Source organism: Neovison vison, chromosome 2 (genome assembly GCF_020171115.1).
Source record: "Neovison vison isolate M4711 chromosome 2, ASM_NN_V1, whole genome shotgun sequence".
Classification (NCBI taxonomy): domain Eukaryota; kingdom Metazoa; phylum Chordata; class Mammalia; order Carnivora; family Mustelidae; genus Neogale; species Neogale vison.
The window spans coordinates 75571315-75599266 of NC_058092.1; the positions used below are offsets into that span (position 1 = coordinate 75571315).

At 39.4% G+C, this 27952-nt stretch overlaps 1 protein-coding gene and 1 pseudogene across 3 annotated transcripts; both read right to left on the minus strand.

Annotated features, from left to right (window-relative positions):
- Positions 1 to 5044: 5044 nt before the first annotated feature.
- Positions 5045 to 8322, minus strand: LOC122899141 (annotated as a pseudogene).
- A 699-nt stretch (positions 8323 to 9021) lies between these two features.
- Positions 9022 to 27356, minus strand: LOC122898757 (guanylate-binding protein 1-like). Of its 3 annotated transcripts, none has more exons than XM_044236446.1 (12): positions 27273 to 27356; positions 26210 to 26322; positions 20134 to 20342; positions 17789 to 17916; positions 14632 to 14741; positions 14169 to 14365; positions 13339 to 13581; positions 12170 to 12450; positions 11327 to 11539; positions 10438 to 10540; positions 10006 to 10199; positions 9022 to 9238 (listed from the first exon to the last, which is right to left on the minus strand). In XM_044236446.1, the coding sequence occupies exons 3-12, from the start codon at positions 20321 to 20323 to the stop codon at positions 9122 to 9124; spliced, it is 1776 nt and encodes a 591-aa protein (XP_044092381.1). In that variant the 5' UTR covers positions 20324 to 20342; positions 26210 to 26322; positions 27273 to 27356; the 3' UTR covers positions 9022 to 9121. The 3 variants fall into 3 exon arrangements, with proteins under 3 accessions (XP_044092381.1, XP_044092380.1, XP_044092379.1); XM_044236445.1 differs by lacking the exon at positions 27273 to 27356 and adding an exon at positions 27190 to 27235; XM_044236444.1 differs by lacking the exon at positions 27273 to 27356 and having other exon boundaries at positions 26210 to 26376.
- Between the last annotated feature and the right edge of the window lie 596 nt (positions 27357 to 27952).

The window sequence follows — 27952 nt, forward strand, 5'->3', positions numbered from 1 at the left end:
TTACTGTAACTATTATGGTCACCGTCTGTCACTATATAGCATATTACAGTATTATTGACTATGTCTCCTATGCTGTACTTTTCACCTCCATGATTTATTCTATAACTGTAAGTTTGTACCTCTTAATCCCCTTCACCTATTTCATCCATCCTATATATACATATATATCAACCTACATCTGTATCTATATATCTCACCTCTTCTTTATCCATTCATCATTGATGAACATTTGGGCTCTCTCCATAGTTTGGCTATTGTTGATAATGCTGCTATAAACACTGAGATGCATGTATCCCTTCAAATCTGTATTTTTGCCTCCTTTGAGTAAATATCTAGTGGTGCAATTGCTGGATCATAGGGTAACTCTATTTTTATCTTTTTGAGGAACCACCATACGTTCTCCAGAGTAGCTAAACCAGTATGCATTCCCACCGGCAGTGCAAGAGGGTTCCATTTCTCTGTATACTCACCAACACCTGTTGTTTCTTGTGTTGTCAATTTTAGCCATTCTGACAGGTGTGAGGTGATACCTCATCATGATTTTGATTTGTATTTCCCTGATGATGAGTGATGTTGAGTATTTTTTCATGTGTCTATTGGCCATTTTGCCCATTTCTTAACTGGATTTTTGGTTTTTGGGTGTTGCATTCTTTATAGATTTTAGATACCAACCCTTTCTCAGATATGTTGTTTGCAAATATCTTCTCCCATTAAATAGGCTACCTTTTAGTTTTGTTGATTGTTTCCTTCACTGTGCAGAAACTTTTTATCTTAATGAAATCCCTGTGATTCATTTTTGCTTTTGTTTCCCTTGCCTCTGGCTAGGTAACTAGAAAGAAGTTGTTATGGCCAAGGTCAAAAAGGTTTTTGCTTGTGTTCTCCTCTAGGATTTTGATGGTTTCCTGTCTCACATTTAGGTCTTTCATCCATTTTGAGTTTATTTTGTGTGTGGTGTAAGACAATGATCCAGTTTCATTCTTCTGCATGCCGCTGTCCAGTTTTCCCAAGGTCATTTGTTGAAGAGACTGTCTTTTTTTCATTGAATATTCTTTTTTGCTTTGTCAAAAAATAGTTGACCATATAGTTGTGGATTTTCTGTTCTCTTCCATTGATCTATGTGTCTGTTTTTGTGCCAGTACCATACTGTCTTGGTGATCACAGCTTTGTACTATAGCTTGAAATTTAGAACAGTGATGCCTCCAGTTTTGTTTTTCTTTTTCAGAATGGCTTTGGCTACTCAGAGTTTTTTGTAGTTCCATACAAATTTTAGTGCTGTTTGTTCTAGCTCTATGAAAAATGCTGGTGATATTTGGTTAGGATTGCATTAAGTATGTAGATTGCTTTTAGTAGTATAGACATTTTAACAATGTTTGTTCTTCCAATCCATGAGCATGGAATGCCTTTTCATTTCATTGTGTCCTCTTCAATTTCTTTCATAAGTGTTCTACAGTTTTCAGAGTACAGATCTTTTACCTCTCTTTAGGTTTATTCCTAAGTATCTTTACGGTTTTGGTGCAATTGCAAATAGATGGATTCCTTAATTTCTTTTTCTGCTGCTTCATTATTGGGGCATAGAAATGCAACAGCTTTTTGCATATTGGTTTTCTATCCTGAAACTTTGCTGAATTCGTGAATTAGTTCTAACAATTTTTTGGTGGCATCTTTCAGGTTTTCTACATAGAGTATCATGTCATCTGTAGTGAAAGTCTGACTTCTTCCTTGCTGTTCTGGATACTTTTTATTTCTTTTTGTTGTCTGATTGCTGAGGCTAAGACTTCTAGTACTATGTTAAGTGGTAATGGTGAGAATAGACATCCTTGTCTTTTTCCTGACCTAAGAGAAAGGCTCAGTTTTTCCCCATTGAGGGATAATATTACTTGTGGGTCTTTCATATATGGCCTTTATGATGTTGAGATATGTTCCAAATATCTCTACTTTATTGAAGGTTTTTTTTTTTTTAATCAAGAAAGGATGCTATATTTTGTCAAATGCTTTTTTCTTTTTTTTTGCATCTATTGGCAAGATCATATGGTTCTTATCCATTCTTTTATTAATGTGATATATCATGTTGATTGATTTGGGAATATTGAACCAGCTCTGTAGCCCAGGATTAAATCCACTTGATCTTGGTGAATAATTCTCTTAAAGTACTGTTGAATTCAATTTGCTAGTATCTTATTGAGGATTTTTGCATCCATGTTCATCAGGGATATTGGCCTATAATTTTCTTTTTCAGTGGGGTCTTGTCTGGTTTTGGAATCAAGGTAATGCTGGCTTTGATGAAGTTTTAGAATAAAAGTGAGGTTCTGTGGGGTGAGGTCCAGAGCCAATGACCAAGAAAGAATTCTTGAGACATCTTTGGTCCAAAATGGTGGTTTATTAAAGCACGGGGACAGGACCCATGGGCAGAAAGGGCTGCTGCCCTGGGGTTGTGTGGAGTGGTCCGTTATATACTTGCAAGTTGGGAGGGGTTTAGGGATGGAGTAAAATCTCTAAGGAATTTTGGGAGCAAGGTTTCCAGGACCTTGAGGGTCTAGCTGTTGTTGGGAAAAAGGTTATTCATTAATGGTAATAAAACCTTTGTCATGAGACCCTTTAGATGTATATCAGTGGGCCTTATGCTTGGGAATGATTTTATCTTGGAGGGTTTAGAGATAAAGGAAGTTTTCAAAGGAATTGGTAAAGTAGACTTACAGGATCCTGGTTGGGGGTAGAGGTAGGTCAGGCTAGGATTGCCCTTTGCCCTTAACAAAGCCTAAAGGTGGAGGTACTTGAGTCCCTAGAGGACTATCACTCTGCCTGTTTCAAGGGCTTGTCAGTGGGTAAGGAAATTTAATAATTTTTCTTCTGCCTCTGTTTCCCATATCAGCTTCATAGAATGAGTTTGGAAATTTTCCTTCCATTTCTATTTTTCGGAACAGTTTGAGAAGAAAAGATATTAGCTCTTCTTTAAATGTCTGGTAGAATTCACCTGGGAAGCCATCTGGCATAGGACTTTTGTTTGTCAGGAGATCTTTGACGATTAATTTAATTTCTTTGCTGACTATGGGTCTGTTCAAATATTCTACTTCTTCCTGTTTCAGTTTCGGTAGTTTACAAATTTCTGGGACTTTTGCATACGTTCTCTCAATCCCATAGATCCATGCAGGCAGCTGAGAGCTCTTTCCCCTTTTCTTTGTTCTTAGTTACCCCCAGAAGTTGTCTCTGCACTCTTGAGTGAGTTGAGATAGAAGTAGATCTTTTAAGCAGCGTCCTGAAAAGTGAGAGTAATGTCAGATAGTTGCTTCACTCATTTTTCTGCCCCTGAGGGAGAAATTGTGGGCTGAAGGGATTTTTTTTTAGATGCTGACTGTTACAACTAATGGGAGGGACTGATACCGGTAAAGTGAAATAGCATTCTTTTATCCGTGTTTTTGTTAGAGAATGAGGCCTAGGACTTCCTTTTCCATCATCTTGCAGATTTTACTTCCTTTTATTATTTTTGAACTACAAATGTTATTTCTTTAGAAGTTATAGTACAATTCAGGTCATCTATTTCACCTTGAATTGGTTTCAGTTTGTGTTTTTGTGAAATTGGTCCATTTCATCTAATTTGTTGAAAATATGCGTGTAAAATATGAGTGGTAACAGTGTTCATTTTTAGCTTATCTATATATTGAATATTTAAAAGATTTCTTAAATCTTTATATTTGCATTCAGTTTTCATTGACTATCTTCTTTGGCCTACTTGATTCTTTTTGTTTTTTGGGGGGCAATTAAATAAATATTTAATTCTAATGGAATAAGTGAGAAGAAATAACTCTTCAATGAAATATATATATGAGGCAACCTTTCAAAGGGATGTGGTGGGGGAAAGATTGAGAGAAAGATGAAGAACCAGGGAACTAAGTGGGCTGTTGGACAACACCATTTTTAGCAAGTCAAAGCATGGCTTTACCCTCTGCCAACATGTTAAAAAATATATAAAATTTTCTAATAAGTTTAGCACATACAATAGGTACCAGAGAAAGCATGATTTTTTTTTCTTTCTGAATTTGTTTATTGCTCAGGAATACTTAGCATATAGGTAATAGTTACAATATATATATGTATTTTTAAGCAGAGAATTAGCTATACTCCCTGCCCCCCAATCACCTTTGCAATGTGTGCTGACTGACTTGTGCTCATATTTCACAGAAACCATCAATCCCCCAACATGTTTTAACTTTTTACTAATTATCTGAAGTGGAGTTAAGCAACAGCCTTGAGACGAATTAGGAAGTACTTCCATATCCCATCTTACCCCAGGGCATTCTCAGGATTCTTCTCATCCCCCCTTTTATTGATCTTACAAAAAAAAAAAAAAAGTTAAGACTTTAACAATCTGTAACAATGCGGACAGAGGGGGAAAAGATAGGGCCAAATACAGTGGTACCTAATGAGTTTTCTAACCCACTGAGCCACCCAGGAGCCCCCAGTGAGTTTTTTTTAATGCATGTAAAAACTCAAAAACATGTTGTTTCTATTTTGAGGAATCTATTTCCTAAACATCATGCCTAATTCTAACCTTTGTTCTCCATAAACAAAAGTCAATCATCCAATCAAAATCACCAGATGTCAGCAATTTTAGCAAATAGTTGGTCTCTCCTATAAGAAAACAAAACGGACTTAAGCAGTCTCTTTTAGGAAGGGGATATATAGAAAAAAGTATACATATGTACATATAAATTTTGCCCCTCAAAATAAACTGAATTTTTACCTCTGCTGTATAAAAATGTCATTATATTTTATTATGTATATATTTATGTATAAAAACCACCAGAGCCAATCTTTGTGAAAGGAGAAGGGGGCGTCTAGAAGATCACACCAAGAAAATGGGGCTTGGTGCCTCCAGCCTAAAGAACAAATTCGAACTACGTCTGTGGCCCTGTGGGTCTAGCCACTTAGGGGTGGCTCCTGCAAGGTTTGCTGAGCAGGAGTACCGGCTTGGTACTGCCTTCTTGGAGAGGGAAGGGGGACCCATTTTAACAAGCATCCATCATGGAGTCTACGGAGCTGGTCTTCCTTAGGATAGATGGCACATGCCATATCCGACTGGAGTCACATAGAGTCCAACCGCAAGATGGGAAGCACAGATCTATGGAAAGCACAGGTCTAGGACGCCTTGTATATGCATGCTGCTCACAGGGACGAAATGATGGGGCAAGGGAGGCCGAAACCAGAGGGCAGGCAGCACAGGTTTTGCAGCCATTTTCAGCTTTTCTAGTTCTGCCTCCTGCAGTCTTTTTGCCGTGGCCCGTTGGTTCTGGAACCAGATTTTGACCTGGGTCTCTGTGAGATTTGGAGCCCTGGATGACTCTGCCCTCTGTACAATGGAGAAGTGCTGCTTCCCGCGGAGTTTTCGCTCCAGAGCAAGAGGGTGGGCCTTCGTAAGGCGTGTTCGCGGCTTCTGATGGGTCTTGTGCTTCTGCAGGGAGCAGGTGGTGGGTCTCCTGTGTTTTGGCCGTGGGGAATATCTCCCAGGTTCCTGCATGCTGGCGGCCCCGTCTCCTGAGTTTTCCGACTTGACCGAGGCAGTCTCCAAGGGCTTACCCAGCGGCCCGGTGGGCTGAGGGTAGTGAGGGTGGTGGAGGTGGTTTTGCCTGGCTGGCAGTGGGGACGCCCCCTTGGGCGGCTTCTTGTCCCCTATGAGCATGAGCGCCTCCAGCTGAAGGGCAGGCTAGAGACCTCCACGTGGCACTCCTCCACCATCCCCTTCGCTCCCCCAGGCCCCGGCCCAGCCTAGCCACCATTGCCTGGGCCTCCTCATCAGACGAAAACAGGTGCTTGCCTTTGACGCAGAAGCCATGACTTCTCTGACCTATGGAGCGCGGGACTCCAGGCCCAGCTGATTTTTGACCTGGGGAGGACAGCTTTCACTGAGGAAGCTCTGCTGTTTTGTCAGGATCTCAGTGTTCTGTATTGCCTTTCTCTAAATCGGGGGATCTTATACATCCTTTCACTAAACCCACAGAAGGAAAAATAACATCCTGACATTTAAACAAGAGAAAATAAACTTCTCTAGGTTAAAAAGAATTTTGACAGAAGAGCACCATAAGGGTCAGCAAATATCAGTCCTAACGTGGGGTAGCTTTGGCAGACTGAAGGCTGAGAGCCTCTATTACCTTTTTCTTATTATTGTATCACCCAGTGACCCATCTCAGATACAGTATATCAGAAAGTCAAGAGAAGGGTAGGGGCCAAGGAATTTTATACTTAGTAAATCGGTTTTATTTCACAGCAGGACTGAGGACCACTGTTGAAAGCAACATGCCTCCCTGGGGAGAGAGCTTTATTTTGTTCCCGGAGACAGTATGGAAAAGGCACTAAACCAGACAAATCATTCAATGGAATTAGCTGCTTCCCTATATTTCTCTCATATTTTAATATATTGAAACATTGTGTAATACTTTCAAGATCCCAACATACAATTTAATACACATCCCCTTACAAATGTAAGCAATGTAAGGCAGATACATAGAATTTGATCAATGTTTTAATAGAGCAGTAATCTGAAAACTATGGCTTGGGGGGGTGCCACCTATATTTTAAAATAAAGGTGTATTGGACACAGCCATGCCCATCCATGTATGTATTTTCTATGACTGCTTTCACACTACATGGCAGAGTTGTACAGCTGAGACAGGAATTACAGAGACCACAATGCCATGAATAATAATTGTCTGGTCTTTTGCAGGAAAGTTAGTCAACCATTTCTATGAAGAGTAAAGCCTTATTTTTTGCTGAAAACTGAAAAAAAAAAACACCCACCCTATCAGAAATAAAAAGGCTAGTGAAGCACATTTTATTTTCAGCTTGAAAAAAAAATTTTTATTAACATATAATGTATTATTAGCCCCAGGGGTACAGGTCTGTGAATCATTAGGCTTACACATTTCATAGCACTCACCATAGCACATACCCTCCCCAATGTCCATAACCCAGCCACCCTATCCCTACACACCTACCCACCCCTCAGCAACCCTCAGTTTGTTTCCAGAGATTAAGTCTCTGATGGTTAGTCTCCTGATCCCATCTTGTTTCATTTTTTCCTTCCCTATCCCCCACAACCCCCACCCTGCCTCTCAAATTCCTCATATCAGAGAGATCTTATGATAATTGTCTCTGATTGACTTATTTCACTCAGCATAATACCCTCTAGTTCTATTTGTGTTGTTGCAAACGGCAAGATTTCATTTCTGTTAATGGCTGCATATTATTCCACTGCATGCATGCATATATATATATGTATATATACATACACACACACCACATCTTCTTTATCCATTCATTTGTTGATGGACATCTAAGTTCTTTCCATAGTTTGGCTATTGTGGACATTGCTGCTATAAACATTCAGGTGCACGTGACCCTTTGGATCACTACATTTGTAGTCTGATTGCTGGGTAGCTCTATTTTTCAACATTTTGAGGAACCTCCATGTTGTTTTCCAGAGTGGCTGCACCAGCTTACATTCTCACTAACAGTGTAGGAGGGTCCCCCTTTCTCTGCATCCTTGACAACATCTGTTGTTTCCTGACTTATTAATTTTAGCCATTCTGACTAATGTGAGGTGGTATCTCATTGTGTTTTGATTTGTATTTCCCTGATGTAGAATGATGTTGAAAATAATTTTTAATCATTTTAAGAAACAGTCACTTACCTAGGGTTTAGAAAATTAGGATAAATTCTATATACACTATGTAATACCAAGAACACTATTTTGTTGGCCAAAAAATATAAAAAGAAATCTATAATTTCTTTGGGGGAAAATCAGCAAACTTCCAAGTATAGACTGCTAAGAACTGGGAAAATATTGCCTAAATTATAAGACTATAAACAATCTAATAATTTAGTTCAGTTTTCTAACATATCATCTGTCATCATTTAAGGTCCATCTTTGTGAATTATATATTGTTATAAATACACAATGCATAATTGTCATCACATTACTATGTTCAGCCCAGTGTCAATTACCTAAAATTCTAAAATGTCTCTTTGAATTTATAATCTGGGTGAATTGAGCAAGAAAGGAGAGTTTCCTTTGTTGGCCTGTTTGTTTGTGACCCACCCCCTACTCATGCTAATGATTTCTTCCATCTTCTTAAGAAAATTCTGTAGAGGTTCTGGGTCTCCATATAAGGTGGCTTGCTTCAGCTTGGAATCCATCAGGAAGGTTGTCCTTTTCCAGGGCCTAGTGATCACATAACTGCTCAGACTGTGCAGTTGTGACACAGTAGAAAACTGCGCACATACCTTCTTCACTAAAAAGCTAAAATCATTGTCCCTGACATTGAAACCCATTGTACACATGGCCAAACTGATGCCCCACTTTGTTCTTTTTTTTTTTTTTTTTTTAAAGATTTTTTATTTATTTATTTGAGAGAGAGAGAGTGTGAGAGAGAGCATGAGCGAGGAGAAGGTCAGAGAGCGAAGCAGACTCCCCATGGAGCTGGGAGCCTGATGTGGGACTCCATCCCGGGACTCCAGGATCACGCCCTGAGCCGAAGGCAGTCGTCCAACCAACTGCGCCACCCAGGCGTCCCTGCCCCACTTTGTTCTTAAATTTTTACTTAAGATTTGGTTTTTATCCATTTATCAACTAATGGTCATGTAGAAGAATAAACTGCTCCTGAATGTTACCAGCTCAAATACCTTCTGTGTTGTTGGAGAGGTAAAACTGACCTTTGTTCACAACTTAAAATATTTTTAGGAGGATGGACATGGTTTTAATTATAGCACTGCATGTCTTTGCAAATTTAGAGTGTTATAAAAATGCAAGATCTAATTATTTTCAAGTGTAATGCTATATTTCCAAATTCAAAAATTACTTAAGCTATGCCTTGGTTAAGAGTGACCAGAGGGGGAGCCTGGGTGGCTCAGTGGGTTAAGCCTCTGCTTTCAGCTCAGGTCAAGATCCCAGGGTCCTGGGATTGAGCCCTGCATTGGGCTTTCTGCTCAGCTGGGAGCCTGCTTCCCACCCGCCCACCCCCTGCCCCCACCGCCTGCCTCTCTGCCTACTTGTGATCTCTCTCTGTCAAATAAATAAATAAAAGTTAAAAAAAAAAAAAGAGTGACCAGAAAAGCTCTGTTCTTTAAGTCTTCAGCTTATGACACATACTGTCCTTGGCCTTGCCATGTTCCTCCGGAGATTTTCTATCTCATTATGAAGTTGTTTGCTCTCATTTTGGAATCCTTCCTTTAGTAGTTGGGACTGTTCCTAAAAAGGAAAAAATGGAGACTGAGTATATCAGGTTTCCACATTCATAGATTTTTAAAAATATTTAATTTCTTTTTTTTTTTTAAAGATTTTATCCATTTATTTGACAGAGAGAGATCACAAGCAGGCAGAGAGAGAGAGAAGGAAGCAGGCTCCCAGCTGAGCAGAGAGCCCGATGTGGGGCTCGATCCCAGGACCCTGCGATCATGACCCGAGCCAAAGGCAGCGGCTTAACCCACTGAGCCACCCAGGCGCCCCTATTTCATTTCTTTTTGACATTTTCTCTACATATACTTTTCATTAGTTTCTCTTGGGCATCCTGTGATTACATCTGTGATTACATTTCCACTGAGTGGTAAAGACAGTTCAGATATCTTACCCAGCTCTGTGACCCTATAAAAGTTATTGGAACTTTTCTGAACTTGTGTTTCTTTTCCCAAGTAATAGAGGCATGGTAGTTCTTGCTTCATATAATACTAAGCAAGAGATACAAATAAGTGATTTTTCAGAAAGGCTAGCAGATAGCAGCCACCACTGATTGAAGGATGTACAGATAAAGGACTAGATGGGACCTAATGCAAATAAAATCTTTTAATAACCAGGCAGAAGCAGGAGCCAGGTCAGGCAGGAAGACAGAAATCGAAAAATACAAGTGGTGCAAGGACCTTCTTCTGGGCGTCTTGTTCTCACCGCTACACTAAGATATGATCAGGGACAGTGGAGAGGAAAGAGAAAAACAGAAACCTCAAGGTAATGTAATTAAATACCTGAAGTTTGCAAGCTAGAGTTCTCTTTTGTTCTTCCAGCAACTGGATTCTATCCCTCTCCATCTTCTCAGTTAATTGTTTCACATGTTCCTGATAGCTCCTCTCTTTCTGTTCCATCATCTGCTGATTCTTTATTTGCATTTCCTCCAGTGCTTTTGTTGCAGCCTGTGCAGATTCGGCTTTCACACGTTCCACTGTGAGGAGGAAAAAGAAGAAAAATGTATGTGAGAAAACATGTTGTCCCTTCTTTCCCTGCACACTTACCTGTCCTTGTTGCTGCTCACTGCATATGTCCTACTCAGAAATGACCTCAGCAAGTGAAGGGCGTCCTCGTTCTTTTTGCCCAAGTGTAAGGATCACAGGCTTACCCAGCCAAATTATTTAAACTTCGAGAGCTCTAGAGGCTATCTAGTCTCTGGACTGTCTCCTCACCTTCGATCTCCTTTTCCTTTTCTGTGAGAGTCTGGTCCGTCTGCAGAATGGCATCAGTCATAGACTCTTTGGACTTCAAGTATTCCTGAAGAACCTCTTCAGCCTTAAGACCAGAGAACATGGACTTAGTAATAGGAAATGGTTAGAAACTCTTGTTCCTGATTGTCTTCCCACCATCTTTTCCTCTAGGAATTGCTCCTCTGGGCCCTGGTGTGGCTGCTGGTCAAGATTCCTTGCCACAGGTATGGGCACTTGCTCCAGGATGGCCAATCATGGCACCCTACTAAGCAGAATCCTTTATAGGAGACTGATAGAGACACTGGGGAAAAGAGATTCTTGGTCTTTCAGACTAAGGGCTCTAGTTTGGGAGTTATTGGTGCTGTGGTATTCTTTTGAGTGAGTTACTGAAAAAGGAAGCCATCATGGAGAAAGCAGATCAAAGGAAAGTTAGAAGGAGAAGGAAAGACAGAAGTGTGGGGTTGAGGAGAGTAAAGACAGAGAGACAGGTGATGGCATTACTTGAAATCTTGAATCCAGCTGTCCTTAAAGCCAGTCTGTAGCCTAAACTGATGTATTACCATTTTTGCTTAAATGACCATTACTGGGTTTCTGTCCCTTACAGCATGAAGATCCAGCTATAATAGTGAATTACAGTAACAACTTGGTGGTTAATCTGAAAATCCAGTTAATAACTCAGTTATTAATTGAGTGCACTCTTTTGGATGAGCACATAGGACATATGTGGTATAATAGGCTCCCTGTACATGTTTATCAAATGAAAGCATTAATGCTGTTGTTCTTGCAACATGTGCAATTACACTTGGTTATGCTGTTCTTCCAAGGAGGCATGTCAGCAGCTTTCCAGAATCAGCAGATAACTCTTGGTTACCTGTATCCCCTTCCCAGGTTTCTGAAGGTACTTCCTCTTTAGCTCTTGCATCTTCTGGATAAAGAGACGATATCCTCCTGGTTTAGAATAAATCCCCTGCTTCACAGCTTCTTCTAGAGGACTGAAAATATCCTTAAGTAAATCTGAGCAACGATCTGTTGATGCTTGCCGATTCTGTTTAAAAAAGTCATCTCGCTTCTTTTCTAGTTGGGCCTTTAATTTAAAAATGAAAAATAAAAAGAAAAACAGGGAAAAATGTCAGTTTGACCTTGGAGATTTTGGAAAGGCATCTCAAGAACAAGTCTATGACCCTAGAAAAAGTTATAGGCACGTCAACAAGATCATATCCTTCCTCTTGCTCCCAACTCTTACTAAAGTCCTTTTTCCTTGGAGGTGAAGTTCAGAGCAGAGATTTCTGGCTTTTTTTTTTTTCTACACCTTTAAGAGGTAGACTGCTTGTCAAATTAGACCAGTGATTACATAGAATAGATGTGGCTCAACATAAGCCTGCATATGATAATCAGGACTACAATTTTCTTTGCCTTTGACTAGGATATCAAACCAGTCTGAAAACAGTAGACATTTGAATAGAAGCTCTGATTGTTACCTATATACCGTTAGTTAAATTTTGAGAAAGATTATTATTCATGAAAGAAAATTGTTTTAAAACTTGGAGTTTATCATAACAAACTTTGTTCTTCTTTTTATGATAATAACAAATAGTGGTTATCATCATTCTAAAGTCTAGTAGACATTCCCTCTCTCAAAATAAATGCCCATTTCATTTTCTGGTAGTATTTTGTTTTCCAAGCCTTAATCCATATAAACTTGAGAATAAATTACCCCTAAGTCCTTTTGAAATAAATGGTCTACATCTTTGAAGGAACTATTCATGAAGAGTTCGATGGCCTCTTTCTCACACGCCTGGTGCAGGTCCAGCAGCTCCTGGAGGGTTTCTGTGGGCAGCTGCACCCTCTGGCTCATCTCCTGGTCATAGTGGGCAATGGCCTTTTGCACTGCAGCTGCATTCTCGATCTGGGCCAAGGCCAGAACTGCATTCTCCATGCAGGGCAGATCTCCACTACTGATGGCATTGACATAGGTCAACACCAGGTTCTCTAGACCTACAGATTGAGAACAAATGAGAATACTTGTTGCTGGTGGGATGAGGAAACATTCTATTCTGTGTAATTCTGATCACGTCTATTACTACTCATTTGCCTCACAACTTCAACGTCCTCAGGAAGCTTGCTTCCTTCCAACACCCAGCTGGAAGCTTCCTGGAAGTGCAGATTCTCAGCCTTTGCCCCACATCAACTTAAATTACATCCTCCTCTCTGGCAAGAGGCCCAGGTGATATGTATATGCATAAAAGGTAAAGAATCTCTATTATGGATAACATATATCTATCTTTTTTGAGTGTTTGCATCCACTTTACCCCCCAAGCATCATTAGGACAGGAACCATACCGCTCTCATTTAAGTCTCTGTCATCAGCCCTGGTCTGTGGTAAGCATTTGATCAATATTGTAGAACATAATCAAAAGGAGTTTTGTATGTTCTAGCACAGTGTTGTCCAAGAAAAATTTCTGGAAGATGGAAGTGTTTTATGTGTATAATACAGTATGGTATCCAACTGCTAGCCCCATGTAGGTACATATGGGCCTTTGAAAAATCGCTGTATAATTGGTATTTTAAGTTATCCTTAATTTTAATTAATTTACACTTAAATTGAGAGAGCTATACTTGTATAGTGGCTACCATATTGGGCAATGCAGGTCCAATTAACTAGGGTAGATTTAAGAAATAGAGCTTTTTCTCCTTTGGCCTCTCCCATCTTTTCTCACCCACGGGAATTTGGCTAGTAAAATCTATTAGAAATGTTGGTGTCATCTAGAATTTAAATGGTAATATCAGTAGGATTTGCATTTTTCAAAGCTGAAACTCTGTGGATATAATTCTACCCTTCTTTAGTCTTAACAATGAAAGAAAAAGACTAGGAAGAGGACTCACGAGGTCCATTGATTTGGATGCCTCCTGAAAGAGTTTTAGTTTTGGAATTGCTAAAGATGTAGGAACAGAAGACTGCAGTTTGTTGCACAAATTCAGAATCCAGCTCATTATCATGCAATGTCTCAAGCTGGCCTAGCTTCTTCCTGTGAGTGGGTCGATCAAAGATAAAGCATTTCTTCTTTGGGAAAAACTTCCGGATACAGAGACGGGGCAGATTAAAATTGTGGTCACTTTCAGAGGTACCTGCAGGAAGATAAAAAAGGAATTTCCCAAATATAGAGGCTTGCAAAACTTTTTCTGTGAATAGCCAAACAGTAAATATTTTAGACTTTTCAAGACAGGTGGTCTCTTTTCCAGTACACAGTCCTGCTGTTGCAGCATGAAAGCAACCATAAGCAATCTATAAATGAATGGCTATAACATTATTCCAATAAAACCTTATGTACAAAGACAGCTGGCAGGCTGGATTGGCCATCATTTGCCAACCCTTGGACGGAACACTGTTCAGGCTTTAATCTACTTTCTTCCAATCAAGGCCTATTCTATTCCATATTCCTTAGCTAATTGCAAGCCCTAAGCAAGGATATAAAATCAATCTAATAATAACATAGGAAAAGATGAAAGGAAAATAAGTTATTCTTAGAAAAGAGGAGACTCTAATTTAAAATCAAATTTATTAATTTGTGCATCAAATAAGCAATAATTCTTACTTATAGCTAGCTACGAATAAACAGAAAACTAAAAATGTAAGAAAACTGTAAATGGAATGCTGACACAATAGTTTCTTGTGTTTTGTTATCTCCTTTTAATTATAAATCCCTGCTTTTCACCTCGTTTAAGCTTGAGTGAATTCTCCAGGTACTCATCTGCTGTGATGGGTAGTCCATTTACTTCCAAATCTAAGGAAAAATCCCTCAGTGTCCACACAAAATCTGGAAAGAAGCTCATAAAGTCAGCTGAATCTTCAAGCCCATTGGCATTAGGGGAGGATTTTGCCCTGATTCGATCTGACAGTTCTGTCACATAGCTGAGTAGCAAACTAAGGAAAACTAGCAGAAAAGAACAGTGTCTTCCATCTCATCTTAGTTCCATATATTTAAAACCTTCATTTCACCTTATTTTTAACCCGTGTCAATTCTTCAATGGGTACATTGGATCTTTCCCTTACCCTTGAATTATTTCTTATGTTTTCTCTTTTTGTGCTTGATTCACCAGGATTCACAGCCAAGCAACTGGTTTTTAAATAGGTCTCCCCTCCTACTTTGGTACTATTTTGAACAACAAAAAGGATACTGTAGTTGGTCCATGGCCTGCTGGTTGATGGTTCCCATGCTGTTGTACACAAAGGTGCTGCTCAGGAGTATTGCTAAGGCAAAGATCCAGGAGTCATTCTGGTTATTACCCTGGAAATCAGAACACATTTGGGCTGAGATGCTGAGATTATGTTTCATTCTCCTGGTACTTTGCAGATCAGCAGCAGTAAAAGGATGCTCATTTAATTAGAGCGTCATTGTGTTTGTTTGTTTGTTTTAGTTTAGTTTAGTTTGCTTTAATTTGGTTAATGACCTATATGAGAAAACCAAATCCAAACAAATATGTGAGTGAGACTTCAGTTTTGGGTCATTTTATAATTAGTATTTTTAGTTTACATTGATTCTGTCTAGGTCCTCTTATGATCATTGAGAGGTAATTCCAAAACAAATAATCAAGATTGGTGGGCATGCTAAGGCTTTAAATATAACTTAAGTTTAAAGTTTTCTTTTCCTTTTTATAGCAAAGTTGACTTACATAAGAGTAATAATATGTGTAGCTACTTCATTGAGCAATTATTAGGCACTTAACATTTTCCATTACTTACCTTATTCAAAACAATACTATGAGGCAAATATAGATATATAGATAGGCAAAAATCTGTTTTATAGATTTAGAGAGCTGAGGTCAAAATAGGTCAAATAACTTGCCAACACCACTGAGTTAGTGACAAGGCTCATATTTAAACACAAAGGTATGGGACTTCAGAACCTGAATTCTTTTTTTTTTCTTTTAAGATTTTATTTATTTATTTGAGAGAGAGCAAGAGTGAGAGAGATCACAGAGGGAGAGGGACGGGGAGAAGTAGACTTGCTACTGACCAGGCAGTCTGATGCAGGGCTTGATCCCAGGACCCCTGGATCATGACCTGAGCCAAAGGTAGACTTTGAGCCACCTGAGCCAACTGAGCCACCCAAGCGTCCCAGAACCTAAATTCTAACTAAAGTTCTCTGCAGGATTGAACTCATGACATCAATTTTATTTGTACTACTTTTATGCCTATACTGCCTAGAGCAATATATACTTTTAATGCCATTCCGATCAGAATTCCACTGGTATTCTTCAAAGAGCTGGAGCAAATAATCCAAAAATTTGTATGGAATTAGAAGAGACCCCGAATCGCTAAGGAAATGTTGAAAAACAAAAATAAAGCTGGGGGCATCACGTTACCTGATTTCAAGCTTTATTACAAAGCTGTGATCACCAAGACAGCATGGTACTGGCATAAAAACAGACACACAGACCAGTGGAACAGAGTAGAAAGCCCAGACATGGACCCTCAACTCTATGGTCAATTAATCTTCGACAAAACAGGAAAAAAATATACAGTGGAAAAAAGATAGTCTCTTCAATAAATGGTGCTGGGAAAACTGGATAGCTATATGTAGAAGAATGAAACTCGAACATTCTCTTAAACTGTACACAAAGATAAACTCAAAATGGATAAAAGACCTCAATGTGAGACAGGAATCCATCAGAATCCTAGAGGAGAATATAGGCAGTAATCTCTTCGATATCAGCCACAGCAACTTCTTTCAAGATATGTCTCCAAAGGCAAAGGAAACAAAAGCAAAAATAAACTTTTGGGATTTCATCAAAATCAAAAGCTTTTGCACAGCAAAGGAAACAGTCAAAAAAACAAAGAGGCAACCCATGGAATGGGAGAAGATATTTGCAAATGACAGTACAGACAAAAGGTTGATATCCAGGATCTATAATGAACTCCTCAAACTCAACACACACAAAACAGACAATCTTATCAAAAAATGCGCAGAAGATATGAACAGACACTTCTCCAATGAAGACATACAAATGGCTATCAGACACATGAAAAAATGTTCATCATCACTAGCCATCAGGGAGATTCAAATTAAAACCACATTGAGATACCACCTTACACCAGTTAGAATGGCCAAAATTAACAAAACAGGAAACAACATGTGTTGGAGAGGATGTGGAGAAAGGGGAACCCTCTTCCACTGTTGGTGAGAATGCAAGTTGGTGCAGCCTCTTTGGAGAACAGTGTGGAGATTCCTCAAGAAATTAAAAATAGAACTTCCCTACGACCCTGCAATTGCACTCCTGGGTATTTACCCCAAAGATACAGATGTCATGAAAAGAAGGGCCATCTGTACCCCAATGTTTATAGCAGCAATGGCCACAGTCGCCAAACTATGGAAAGAACCAAGATGCCCTTCAACGGACGAATGGGTAAGGAAGATGTGGTCCATATACACTATGGAGTATTATGCCTCCATCAGAAAGGATGAATACCCAACTTTTGTAACCACATGGACGGGACTGGAAGAGATTATGCTGAGTGAAATAAGTCAAGCAGAGAAAGTCAATTATCATATGGTTTCACTTATTTGTGGAGCATAACAAATATCATGGAGGACAAGGGGTGTTAGAGAAGAGAAGGGAGTTGGGGTAAATTGGAAGGGGAGGTGAATCATGAGAGACTATGGACTCTGAAAAACAATCTGAGGGGTTTGGAGTGGCAGGGGGGTGGGAGGTTGGGGTACCAGGTGGTGGGTATTTTAGAGGGCACGAATTGCATGGAGCACTGGGTGTGGTGAAAAAATAATGAATACTGTTTTTCTGAAAATAAATAAATTAATTTTAAAAAAAGATTTTATTTATTTATTTGAGAGAGAGCAAGAGTGAGAGAGATCACAGAGGGAGAGGGATGGGGAAAAGTAGACTTACTACTGAGCAGGCAGCCTGATTCGGGGCTTGATCCCAGGACCCCTGGATCATGACCTGAGCCAAAGGTAGACTTTGAGCCACCTGAGTCAACGGAGCCACCCAAGCACCCCAGAACCTAAATTCTAACTAAAGTTCTCTGCAAGATTGAACTCATGACATTGATTTTATTTGTACTACTTTTATGTATTTGGGTTAACTGACTTAGCATATAGGCCATTGTTAATAATTAGAATACTACCCACTAACTACTACGATTTTCTCAGATTCTGCCTTTTGAATGTTTTCCTGACCTCTGGTTGCTAAACTTGGTCTCAGGGCACATAAACAGAAATGAAAAAACATATTTAAATGAAAACTTTTATTAAAAAAAATAAATACTGTAGAGAATATTATTAGGTTCTTATGCCAAAATGAAATCCTTAATCCTTACCTTCTCTACATCTCCCAGGCCCTCAGTGTCCAGAAGAACTAAGGTGTGGTTTGGCTTCTTGGGATGAGGCACACACCACATCCAGATTCCTTTCGTATGGGACTGCACTGTGGAGCCTAGAGAAAAGCCTGTGAAGGGGAGTGGGGATAAGAGGGGGTAGAGTTAGAGATAGAGGATGGATGTAGAAGTCCTACAATGCAACATAAAAAACAACCTTGGTTAAGAAATGAGCAAAGCCCAGAAATAAATCCCACTTGGTTGTGGTGGATAGTCCTAAGAGATGCTGAGCTCTAAGATGCTAAGAGATGTTGAGCTCTAGCTCAACAACTGAGGGTTGTTGGAGGGTAGGGGCAAAGAATAAATGGGTGATGGATATTAAGGAAGACACTTGATGTAATGAGCACTGTTACATGCAACTGATGAATCACTAAATTCTACCTCTGAAAGTGATAAAAATTTTTTTCTATATGAGCACAGGACTTGAATAGACATTTCTCCAAAGAAAATATACAAATGACCAGTAAACAAATGAAAAGATGCTCAACATCACTATTCATTGGGGAAATAACAAATCAAAACCACAATGAGATACTACTTCACACTCATTAGGATGGCCACTATCAAAAAAACCAGAAAGTAGTAAGTATTGGGGAGGATGTGGGGATGTGGGGATAAGTAGCCACCAAGGGGTGTGTTTTTCTGGTGGGAATGTAAAATGGTGCAGTTACTTTGGAAAACAATATTTATTTACTTATTTAATAATTTCTTTAAAAATTAAACATATTACCATGTGATTCAGCAATCCCACTTCTGGGTATATACCCTCCAAAAGTGAAAATAGGCACTTGAACAGATATTTGTACCCTCATGGTTTTTTTTTTGTTTGTTTGTTTTTTAATGATTTTTTTATAGATTATTTATTTATTTATTTGACAGAGAGAGATCAGAGAGGCAGAGAGGCAGGCAGAGAGAGAGAAGGGGGAAGCAGGCTCCCTGCTGAGCAGAGAGCCCGACGTGGGGCTCGATCCCAGGACCCTGAGATCATGACCCAAGCTGAAGGCAAAGGCTTAAACCACTGAGCCACCCAGGCGCCCCTACCCTCATGTTTTTAGTAGCATTATTCGTTATAGCCAAAAATGGAAGCAACCCAAGGATCCTTCAACAGATGAATGGAAAAATTGGTATGCCCATAGAGTTGTTCAGCCATAAAAAGGAAGAGAATTCTGACACATGATACAACACTGATAAACTTTGAAGATATTATGCTAAGTGAAATAAGCAAATTACAAAAGGAGAAATAATGTCTGATTCCTCTTAAATAAGATTCCTAGAGCAAGTGTCATAGATACAGAATATAGAACGGTAGCCACCAAGGGGTGGGAAGTTATTGTTTAATGGGTACAGAGTTTCTGCTGGGGAAGATGAAAAAGTTATGATGACAGATGGTGGCAATGGTTGCATAACAGTGTGAATTTAACTTAATGCTACAGAACTGTATGTACACTTAAAAATTGTTACAGGGGCGCCTGGGTGGCTCAGTGTGTTAAGCCTCTGCCTTCAGCTCAGGTCATGATCTCAGGGTCCTGGCATCAAGCCCCGCATCGGGCTCTCTGTTCTGTGGAGAGCCTGCTTCCTCCTCTCTCTCTGCCTGCCTCTCTGCCTACTTGTGATCTCTCTCTGTCAAATAAATAAATAAAATCTTTAAAAAAAATAAAAATTGTTACAATGGTAAATTTTATGTTATGTTTATTTTTTTTTAAAGATTTTATTTATTTATTTGACAGAGAGAGATCACAAGTAGGCAGAGAGGCAGGCAGAGAGAGAGAGGAGGAAGCAGGCTCCCTGCTGAGCAGAGAGCCCGATGGGGGACTCGATCCCAGGATCCTGAGATCATGACCTGAGCCGAAGGCAGCGGCTTAACCCACTGAGCCACCCAGGCGCCCCTGTTATGTTTATTTTACAACAGTTAAAAAAAAAAAAAACCAGCCAATATAGACCTAAACATTCCACTTAATAATCAGTGGAAAGTTGCTTTTACTGCATGAACATTTCAGCAAATGTCTTGTAGTTTATTATTTTGTACATGAATTATTTTTGTTACTGCATTATTAGTCTTTCTAGGAAAGGAACAATTTATGCTTTCAAAAGGGGATACTAAGGCAAAGTGGGAAGTGAGATGAACTGCCTTTTACCCACCATAGGGAAGATAAGAGCATAACTGTGGGCTGAAAGGTAAATTTCAATAGTCTTCTGCATCTCTGACTTCCTCTTCTTGCATCATTGCACTCAATACTGGCAGTGGGTGGACAGAAAGGACTTGACAGAGCTTTGTTGGTGCCACTCACCCTTGTTCTTCCCAGCCAGCTTGTTCATCAGGTAGGATTTGCCTGTGCGGTAGAGACCCACAATAGCCACCACAACAAGAGGATTCTTATGGGCTGACAGGATCTTCAGAGCTTCCTGATTAGCCACCAGTTGCTCTCCAGTGTTCTCAATGAGGCACACGGGGGCTGGCATCACCATCTCTGAGGCCATGTTCAGAGTGTTGCTTAGTCTGCAAGAGAAGAGATGGGATGAAATAAAACTTCCAGTATAAGTAGATCAAATAATTCACCAGGTTATTTTACATTCAGAAGGTAGAGTCCCCAAATGTCCAAAAGTTTGATGTCAGCATTGAGATAGATGAGGGTAGTATCTGTATCATTTTAGGAAGTGGCAGAAGGATTGTCGAAGTAGTCCACTGAAACAATGCTGGTATGATAGTGTCTTAGGAACATTCAGCCTCCCTCATAAAAAAATTGTTCACTTAGTTCACTGTAGAAAACTTTCTTTTTGGATTTGCATTAAAAAATTTAGAGTAAACTTTAAATGTAAAATAGAATAGAATTTAGAAAGATTTATTTTACTTCCTGGTTATATGTAAAAAATTCAATGTTGATTTATTCATTACTTCTTACTACGAATAAAGACTTTCATACATCATTTCATGTATACCCTTTGAACAGTTCCCAGAGATTTTAAGTATTTTTTCCCCCATAGTTATTCTTATTTTGCTGCAATGATGGTCCACAGAGCTGCTCACACTGCCATTCCAAAAGTGGAACCAATATAACTTACTTTTGCAAATTTTATAAAAACATATGCCCATGTGGGAGACACATGACTAGAGACTCATCCAAAGCCTTGGTGTGGGTTGTATAAGCAAGGGGCCTTTAAACTTAAACTTCATTACCTTCACAAGTAAATTAACCTCCAGCTACATGAGAGCACAAGTGCACAACTGGAAATACTTAATGTGGCTAAAAATTATGTGTATAGACATATACATATATACGTGTGTGTGTGTGTGTATACATACACACACACACACACACACATATATAAGTAAGGGAACAAAAGACTGAAATAAGGAATAAATGATCAGGAGGCAGAGAAGCCTGGAAAGATTGCAGAATAGGAGGATCCTAAGCTCACCTCATCCCATGGACATACCTAGTAACAGCTACATCAGTGTAATTACCCAAAAATGAGGCAAAGCCTGGTAGAGAAGACTGTCAACAGTCTTCTGTTTTTGCAGAAAAACAGTCTTCTGTTTTTCTCATCTCTGTAATTGCAGAAATGAGACCACATCGAAAATAATAGCAAGGGTAAAGTTTGGTTGGAAATGAAACTAACATGCCAGACTAACCACAAGCAGGAGGAATACCACAAGTACAGAGAATGCAGAGGAACAGACCCCAAACCAGTCACCCCAGACATGGGGGACCTGCACTGGGAATACACTCCACATTACATCTGGCTTTGAAAACTAGAGTGGCTTAACTTTTTGAGTTTTTATAGTAAGTGGTGCTTAACATCAGGAACTTTATTTTTTTAAAGATTTTATTTATTCATTTGAGAGAGAGAGAGAGTATAAACAAGGAGAGAGGCAGAGGGAGAGGGAGAAGCAGATTCCCAGCTAAGCTGAAAGCCTGAAATGGGGCTTCATCCCAGGATCTGGAGATCATAACCTGAACTGAATGCAGATGCTTAACCATCTGAGCCACCCAGGCACCCCTTAAGATTTTACTTACTTGTTTGAGAAAGAGAGAAAGCACAGGTCAGGGGATAGGCAGGGGGAGAGGGAAAGCAGACTCTCTGCTGGGCATGGAGCCTGACGTGGGGCTTGATCCCAGGACTCTGGGATCATACCTGAACTGAAGGCAGACACATAACAGACTAAACCAACCAGGCACCTAACATCAAGAACTTTAAAAGGCTTGGCTCTGAGAGAGCCTGGAGGGTGAAGGAAAAGTGAGCCCCCACCCTTAAAGAGCCTGCATAAAAAAACAACCCAGTAAGACACAGCACAGAGGCAACAGTTTGAGAGGCAACTGGGGTATATGAGGAGATTTATTTACTAACCCCAGAATGTGCACAGGACGGGCAAGGATCTTTGGGAGACTTCTCCAAGAACAAAAGAACTGGTGGATGCCATTTCTCTCTCTCAACACCAGCCTAGATATGCAGACACCTGTGGTAACTAGTGTGAACATTCACCATCTAGTTTCCTAACACCACATACCCTGTTCTCCTGCAGATTCCCCATCCAACCTACCCGACTGAGGAGGAGTTCCTCCAAAGTGTTTTGGCCCAGTCTCATCTTTCGAGTAGCTCTGATACTCCACTCAGCACCACTCCAAAGTGTCTGAAGATAACCACACATGCACCAGTTTAACTGCAGCCTCAATGGTCTTGATCTGACTGCTGGTTCTGCCCACCAACAAAAACCTCACAAGTGTCTGCACAGAGATTCCTGTAGTTTGGAGTCACTACAACCCCAACAGATAGACTGGGAGTCAGACATTTGGTCTGACTGCAGGTCCTTCCCACCAATGAAAGCCTCTCAGAGAACAATGCAGAAAAAGCACCCTGCAGTTCTTTGCAACCACATTTCTGGCGAATGGGGTCAGAGCAGCCATCTGGTCTGACCTAACTATAAGTGCAAGGCTGCCTCAGACTGGTCCCTGAACAGATAGAGACCAAATCCTGCTCACAACAGGCAAAGAAGGCCATTGCAAAGAGCTGAGGCCACTACTTTCAAGATCAGGCGATATAGCTGACTTTGCTAATACATAAAAACAAACACAGAGAGTTAGACAAAATGAGGAGGCAAAGAAATATGTTCCAGATAGAAAGAACAAGACAAAGCCACAGTAATAGTAAATGAAATGGAGATAAGAAATGTCTGATAGAGAATTCAAAATAATGATGATAAAGAAACCTATTGGAGAATGGAGAGTGGAGGATCTCAGTGAGACAAACAAATGGAAAGATATTCCATATTCAATGATTGGGAGAATGGGTATTGTTAAAATGTCCATACTACTTAAAGAAATCTACAGATATAATGTAATTCTATCAAAATACCAATAGCATTTTTTCACAGAACTAGAACAAACAATCCTAAAACTTGGATAGAACTACAAACAGCCAAGGCAATTTTGAGAAAAAAAGAACAAAACTGGAGGTATCAGAATCTTGGATTTCAAGATATACTATAAAGCTCTAGTAATCAAAACAGTATAGTACTGGCACAAAAAGAGACACATAGATCAACAGAATAGACTAGAGAGTCTAGAAATAAACTCATGCTTTTATGGTCAATTGATCTACAACAAAGGAGGCAGGAATATGCAATGAGAGGGGTGCCTGTGTGGCTCAGTTAATTGAGTGTCCAGCTCTTGATTTTAGTTCAGGTTGTGATCTTGGGGTTGCGGGATTGAACCCTGCATTGGGCTCCATGCTCAGCATGGAGTCTGCTTGGGATTGTCTTGCTGTCTCTCCCCTTTATCCTCCCCCACTCACACACTCTCTTTCTCTTTCACTCTAACATAAATAAATAAATCTTTGAAAGAAAAAGAATATGCAATGGGAAAAAGTTTCTTCAACAAATGGTATTGGGAAAATGGGACAGTACATGCAAAAGAATGAAACTGAACAATTTTCTTATACCACACACAAAAATAAACTCAAATGGATTAAAGACCTAAATGTGAGATGTGAAAGCACAAAATTCCTAGGAGAAAACATAGGCAATAATTTATTTGCCATCAGCCTTATAAGCATTTTTCTCCAGAAGCAAGTGAAACAAAAGCACAAATAAACTGCTGGGACTACATCAAAATAAGAAGCTTTTGCACAGTGAAGGAAACCATCAACAAAACAAATTGAATCAGAGAAGATATTTGCAAATGACATGTCTGATAAGGAGTTAATATCCAAAATATATAATGAACTTACATAATTCAACACCAAAATACTAATAATCCAATTAAAAATGGGCAGAAGACATGATCAGACATTTTTCCAAAGAAGACATACAGATGGCCAATAGGCACATGAAAAGATGCTCATAACATCACTCATCATCAGGGAAATACAAATCAAAACAACAATGTGATATCACATTATACCTGTCAGAATGTTTGAAATCAAAAACTCAAGCAACAAGTGTTGGCGAGGATATGAAGAAAAGATTCCTGGTGCACTGTTGGTGGGAATGCAAACTGGTGAAGCCACTGTGGAAAACAGTATGGAGGTTCCTCAAAAATTAAAAATAGAGGGGTGCCTCTGTGGCTCAGTGGGTTAAGCCTCTGCCTTCGGCCCAGGTCATGATCTCAGGGTCCTGGGATCAAGCCCCACATCGGGCTCTCTGCTCATCAAGGGGTCTGTTTCCCACCCCCTCTCTCTTCCTGCTTCTCTGCCTACCTATGGTCTCTCTCTCTCTCTCTCTGTCAAATAAATAAATAAAAACTTAAAAAAAAATAGAACTACCATATGATTCACTAATTCCATTACTGGGTATTTACCCACCGGAAACAAAAATGCTAATTCAAAAAGATATATGCAGCCCCATGTTTATTGCAGGATTATTTATGATATGGAAGCAACCCAAGTGTCCAATTGTAGATGAGTAGTTAAAGTGGATAAAGAGGAAGTGATACATATATATAACATTATAATTGCTGTTATATGTAATACATATTAATAGAATAATAATATGCCTTTAATATGATGAAATACTACTCAGCCATAAAAAATAAAATCTTCATTTCCAACAACATGTGTGGACTATTAGGCTAAGTGAAATAAATCAGTCAGAGAATGACAAACACCAAATGATTTCACTCATATGTGGAATTAATTTAAGAAACAAAGCAAACAAACAGAGCAAAAAAGAGAAAAGCCAAAAACAGACCCTTAAATATAGAGAAGAAACTGAAGGTTGCGAGAGGTGAGGTGGGTGGGGATTTGGGTGAAATATGTGAAGGGAATTAAGGGTGTGCTTATTGTGATGAGCACTGAGTAATGCCCAGAACGGTTGAATCATTATATTGTATACATGAAACTAAAAAATAAAATCAGGAGGCAGATCAGGAGAGGTAGAGGGGAAGCTGTTCAAAGAAAATATCTGTATTTTCAGCCATACACTTCTAAGTTTTCTGTTCTGTTTTCTCTTCCATTTGGAGGAGAAGGAAAGGTAGGAAGAGAAGGTGAAGGGGAGAGGGAGAAGAATGAGAAATGAGGGGAAAGGAGGAAGAGAAACGGAGAGCGAGAGGGAGCTGTCAGACAAGGGGATGATGAATAGAGCTTGCGCCAAGCCAAAGAATTCAGGGTAGGAGTTTCCAGAAGTCAAGGTTGGAACTGCTTGAGAGCATGGAGAGGTCAAGGCAAACAAAGATGTTGCCTTTAGTGATGCACCACAGTAGACTCTTTACAGAGGAAGCTTTTAGTAAAACAGGGCTGCAGATACTATTTGTAAGGGGTAAGAAATAAGTTGGTACCAAGAAATTGGATCTCCTGAACCCAGATTATTTCTAAAGGAAGAAAAATACACTTTGAAATAAGGTTCAAGTATGTGATTAAAAAGTATGGTGTTTTCATAAATCTTCATCTTTCACTCTGGGTTTCAGTTTTTACTTTCTCTGTCTTTAAGTGTCATTGGCTATTTAGCACCTCTTTCACTACTCATATGTAACCTATTTCAGTTGCCTTTTAGTTTCTCATTTGCAGTCAGATGGGTACCTAGCAAGTTCCATCAAAGACAATGACACTTTAAAAGAAAAGAGAAAGGAATCCTAATGCATTTCAAACTTCATTTAGGCCCATGTCTGCTGGTGCCTAATTTTGCAGAAGCACAGTGCAGAACAGGTGGGAACCTGCTACCACCAGGTAACACCAGTATGTCACCATCTGACCTGGTAGCCCACAGCAGGTTCACCTGCAGCCTGTCCCGATGCTGGTCACCTTTTAAGAAAACCACCCCTAATGAATACCTTCCCATCTCTGCCCCAACCTTATCATGAGTTCCGTTTCCCAGAGCAGAGCTTTTTTAAAGCTGAAGAGAAAGCTGCTTTGATGAGAAAGTGGAGTTCTTACCTCTTCTTTTTCCTTCTCAGTTAGGTGGAGTGGTTTCTGTTACTTCTCTGTTTCTCACTGGATAGTGGATCTTTTATTTCCCCTGTCCAATGTCATTGGACTTTCCAGATTTCCTTTAAAGACAGAACAGAAGTAAAGCAACCACTGTAACAGACTTTATAGTAACACGAAAATGAAAGCACTAAACACAAAACAAGGAACTCAATGACCATAAAAGGAATTTCTGGAAGCTGAGTCAATGGGAGGGTAGATAGGCTTAACACAATTTCTCAGTCAGAAACTTCACATTTCTTTGAAAGAAGAGATTTTAGAGAATATTTACTGATTTAAAGAAATGTCTATCAGATATTTAAATATAATGAAATGGATCTCAGACTTGGGGTTCAGTTTGAGAAACCCAGAATGAGGAACCAATCATGTAAATTTTAAGGTCTAATTTCCTTAAGTAATGAGCACAGATACAGTAGACCTGGCTTCTCATTTATACATACAGTAAGCAAAGAAAAGGACATGCCTCACACACTCACAACACCCAGCATCTGTGCTAATCCCCAGTGCACAGTTAGGAAGTGTCTCCATATATTGCACACATGTTCCAGGCTCTATGCTGATTGCTGTATGTGGGTTTCATAACTTATATCTCATGCGAAACTTTTCCCCATGATGTTATAGAAGCCGAGGCTCAGAAAGGGTGAGTGTCTTAAGCCATATCACAGCACTATAAGTAATCTGAACTGAATCAGTGTTGTCCCCTCTTGTAAAGCTACTTCATTGTGCAGAGATCTGAGTGAATAGCAATAGAAGTAACAGGTTTATCTCTCCTTTTTTAGCTCATTCCTGGTAACAATCATGCTGAATAAGTGACATTGTCTTCATCTTACAGTGAAAAGAAGGAGGCTTGAGAGAGGGTATATTATATGCCTGTCCGTATTCAGTAAGTGAGTCAGAAGCATGGGAATCAAACTTTAAACTATTTTTACCTTTAAATTCTGCTTTTTCCTCTTCCTCCCCATTGTTTCTGAAAGGAAGAAATAAGAAAATGAGGAGAAAGAGAGAGGTTTACCAGGTTCTCTGCTGATCCCAGATATTTCTCTATACCTAGAAGCCAGAGTGAGATATTTAACAAATAGAATTGTACACTTTCTTTTCTTGCCCCTTTTTGCATTAACTTTCCAAATGTCTCTGAGTAAATAGCTCTTCAATTTGTTTAGAAAAGTATGACGTCTCTGGGTATTTCCGTTACTGGTACACACCCAGTTTCTTCCTGCCTTAACGGACTGGAAACAGCAATTTTGCAGATGTGAAACTTTCTTATCCTTGATCTTGGTAAGATTGGTCCCTTTCTATTCTACTGGTCTCCCATGAGCCCTTTCTCAGTCTTCCATCACATCACCTTGATTTTTTTCCCCCTTATGACTACCTGAAATTCAGGTTCATAAAAGCAGTTAACTCACATATTCATAGCACCTACAGTAGGGCTTGGCATGGAACAGAAGTTCAATGGGCTATTATGTGACAAAATACAAAATGACCCAACTATGAGAGAAACCCCACACTTTTGCCAATTCGAATATATAAACTTTTTGAAGTACAGAAAAAATAGTAGAATACCTATGTAAAATATTTATTTGTTAATTTCATCATATAGTTCTTAAATTCCATATTACATGTATTTGTAATATAGATATATTGTTTCTTACTCATATTTTATAAAATAATTTTATTCAAACTCTTCCCATCCTT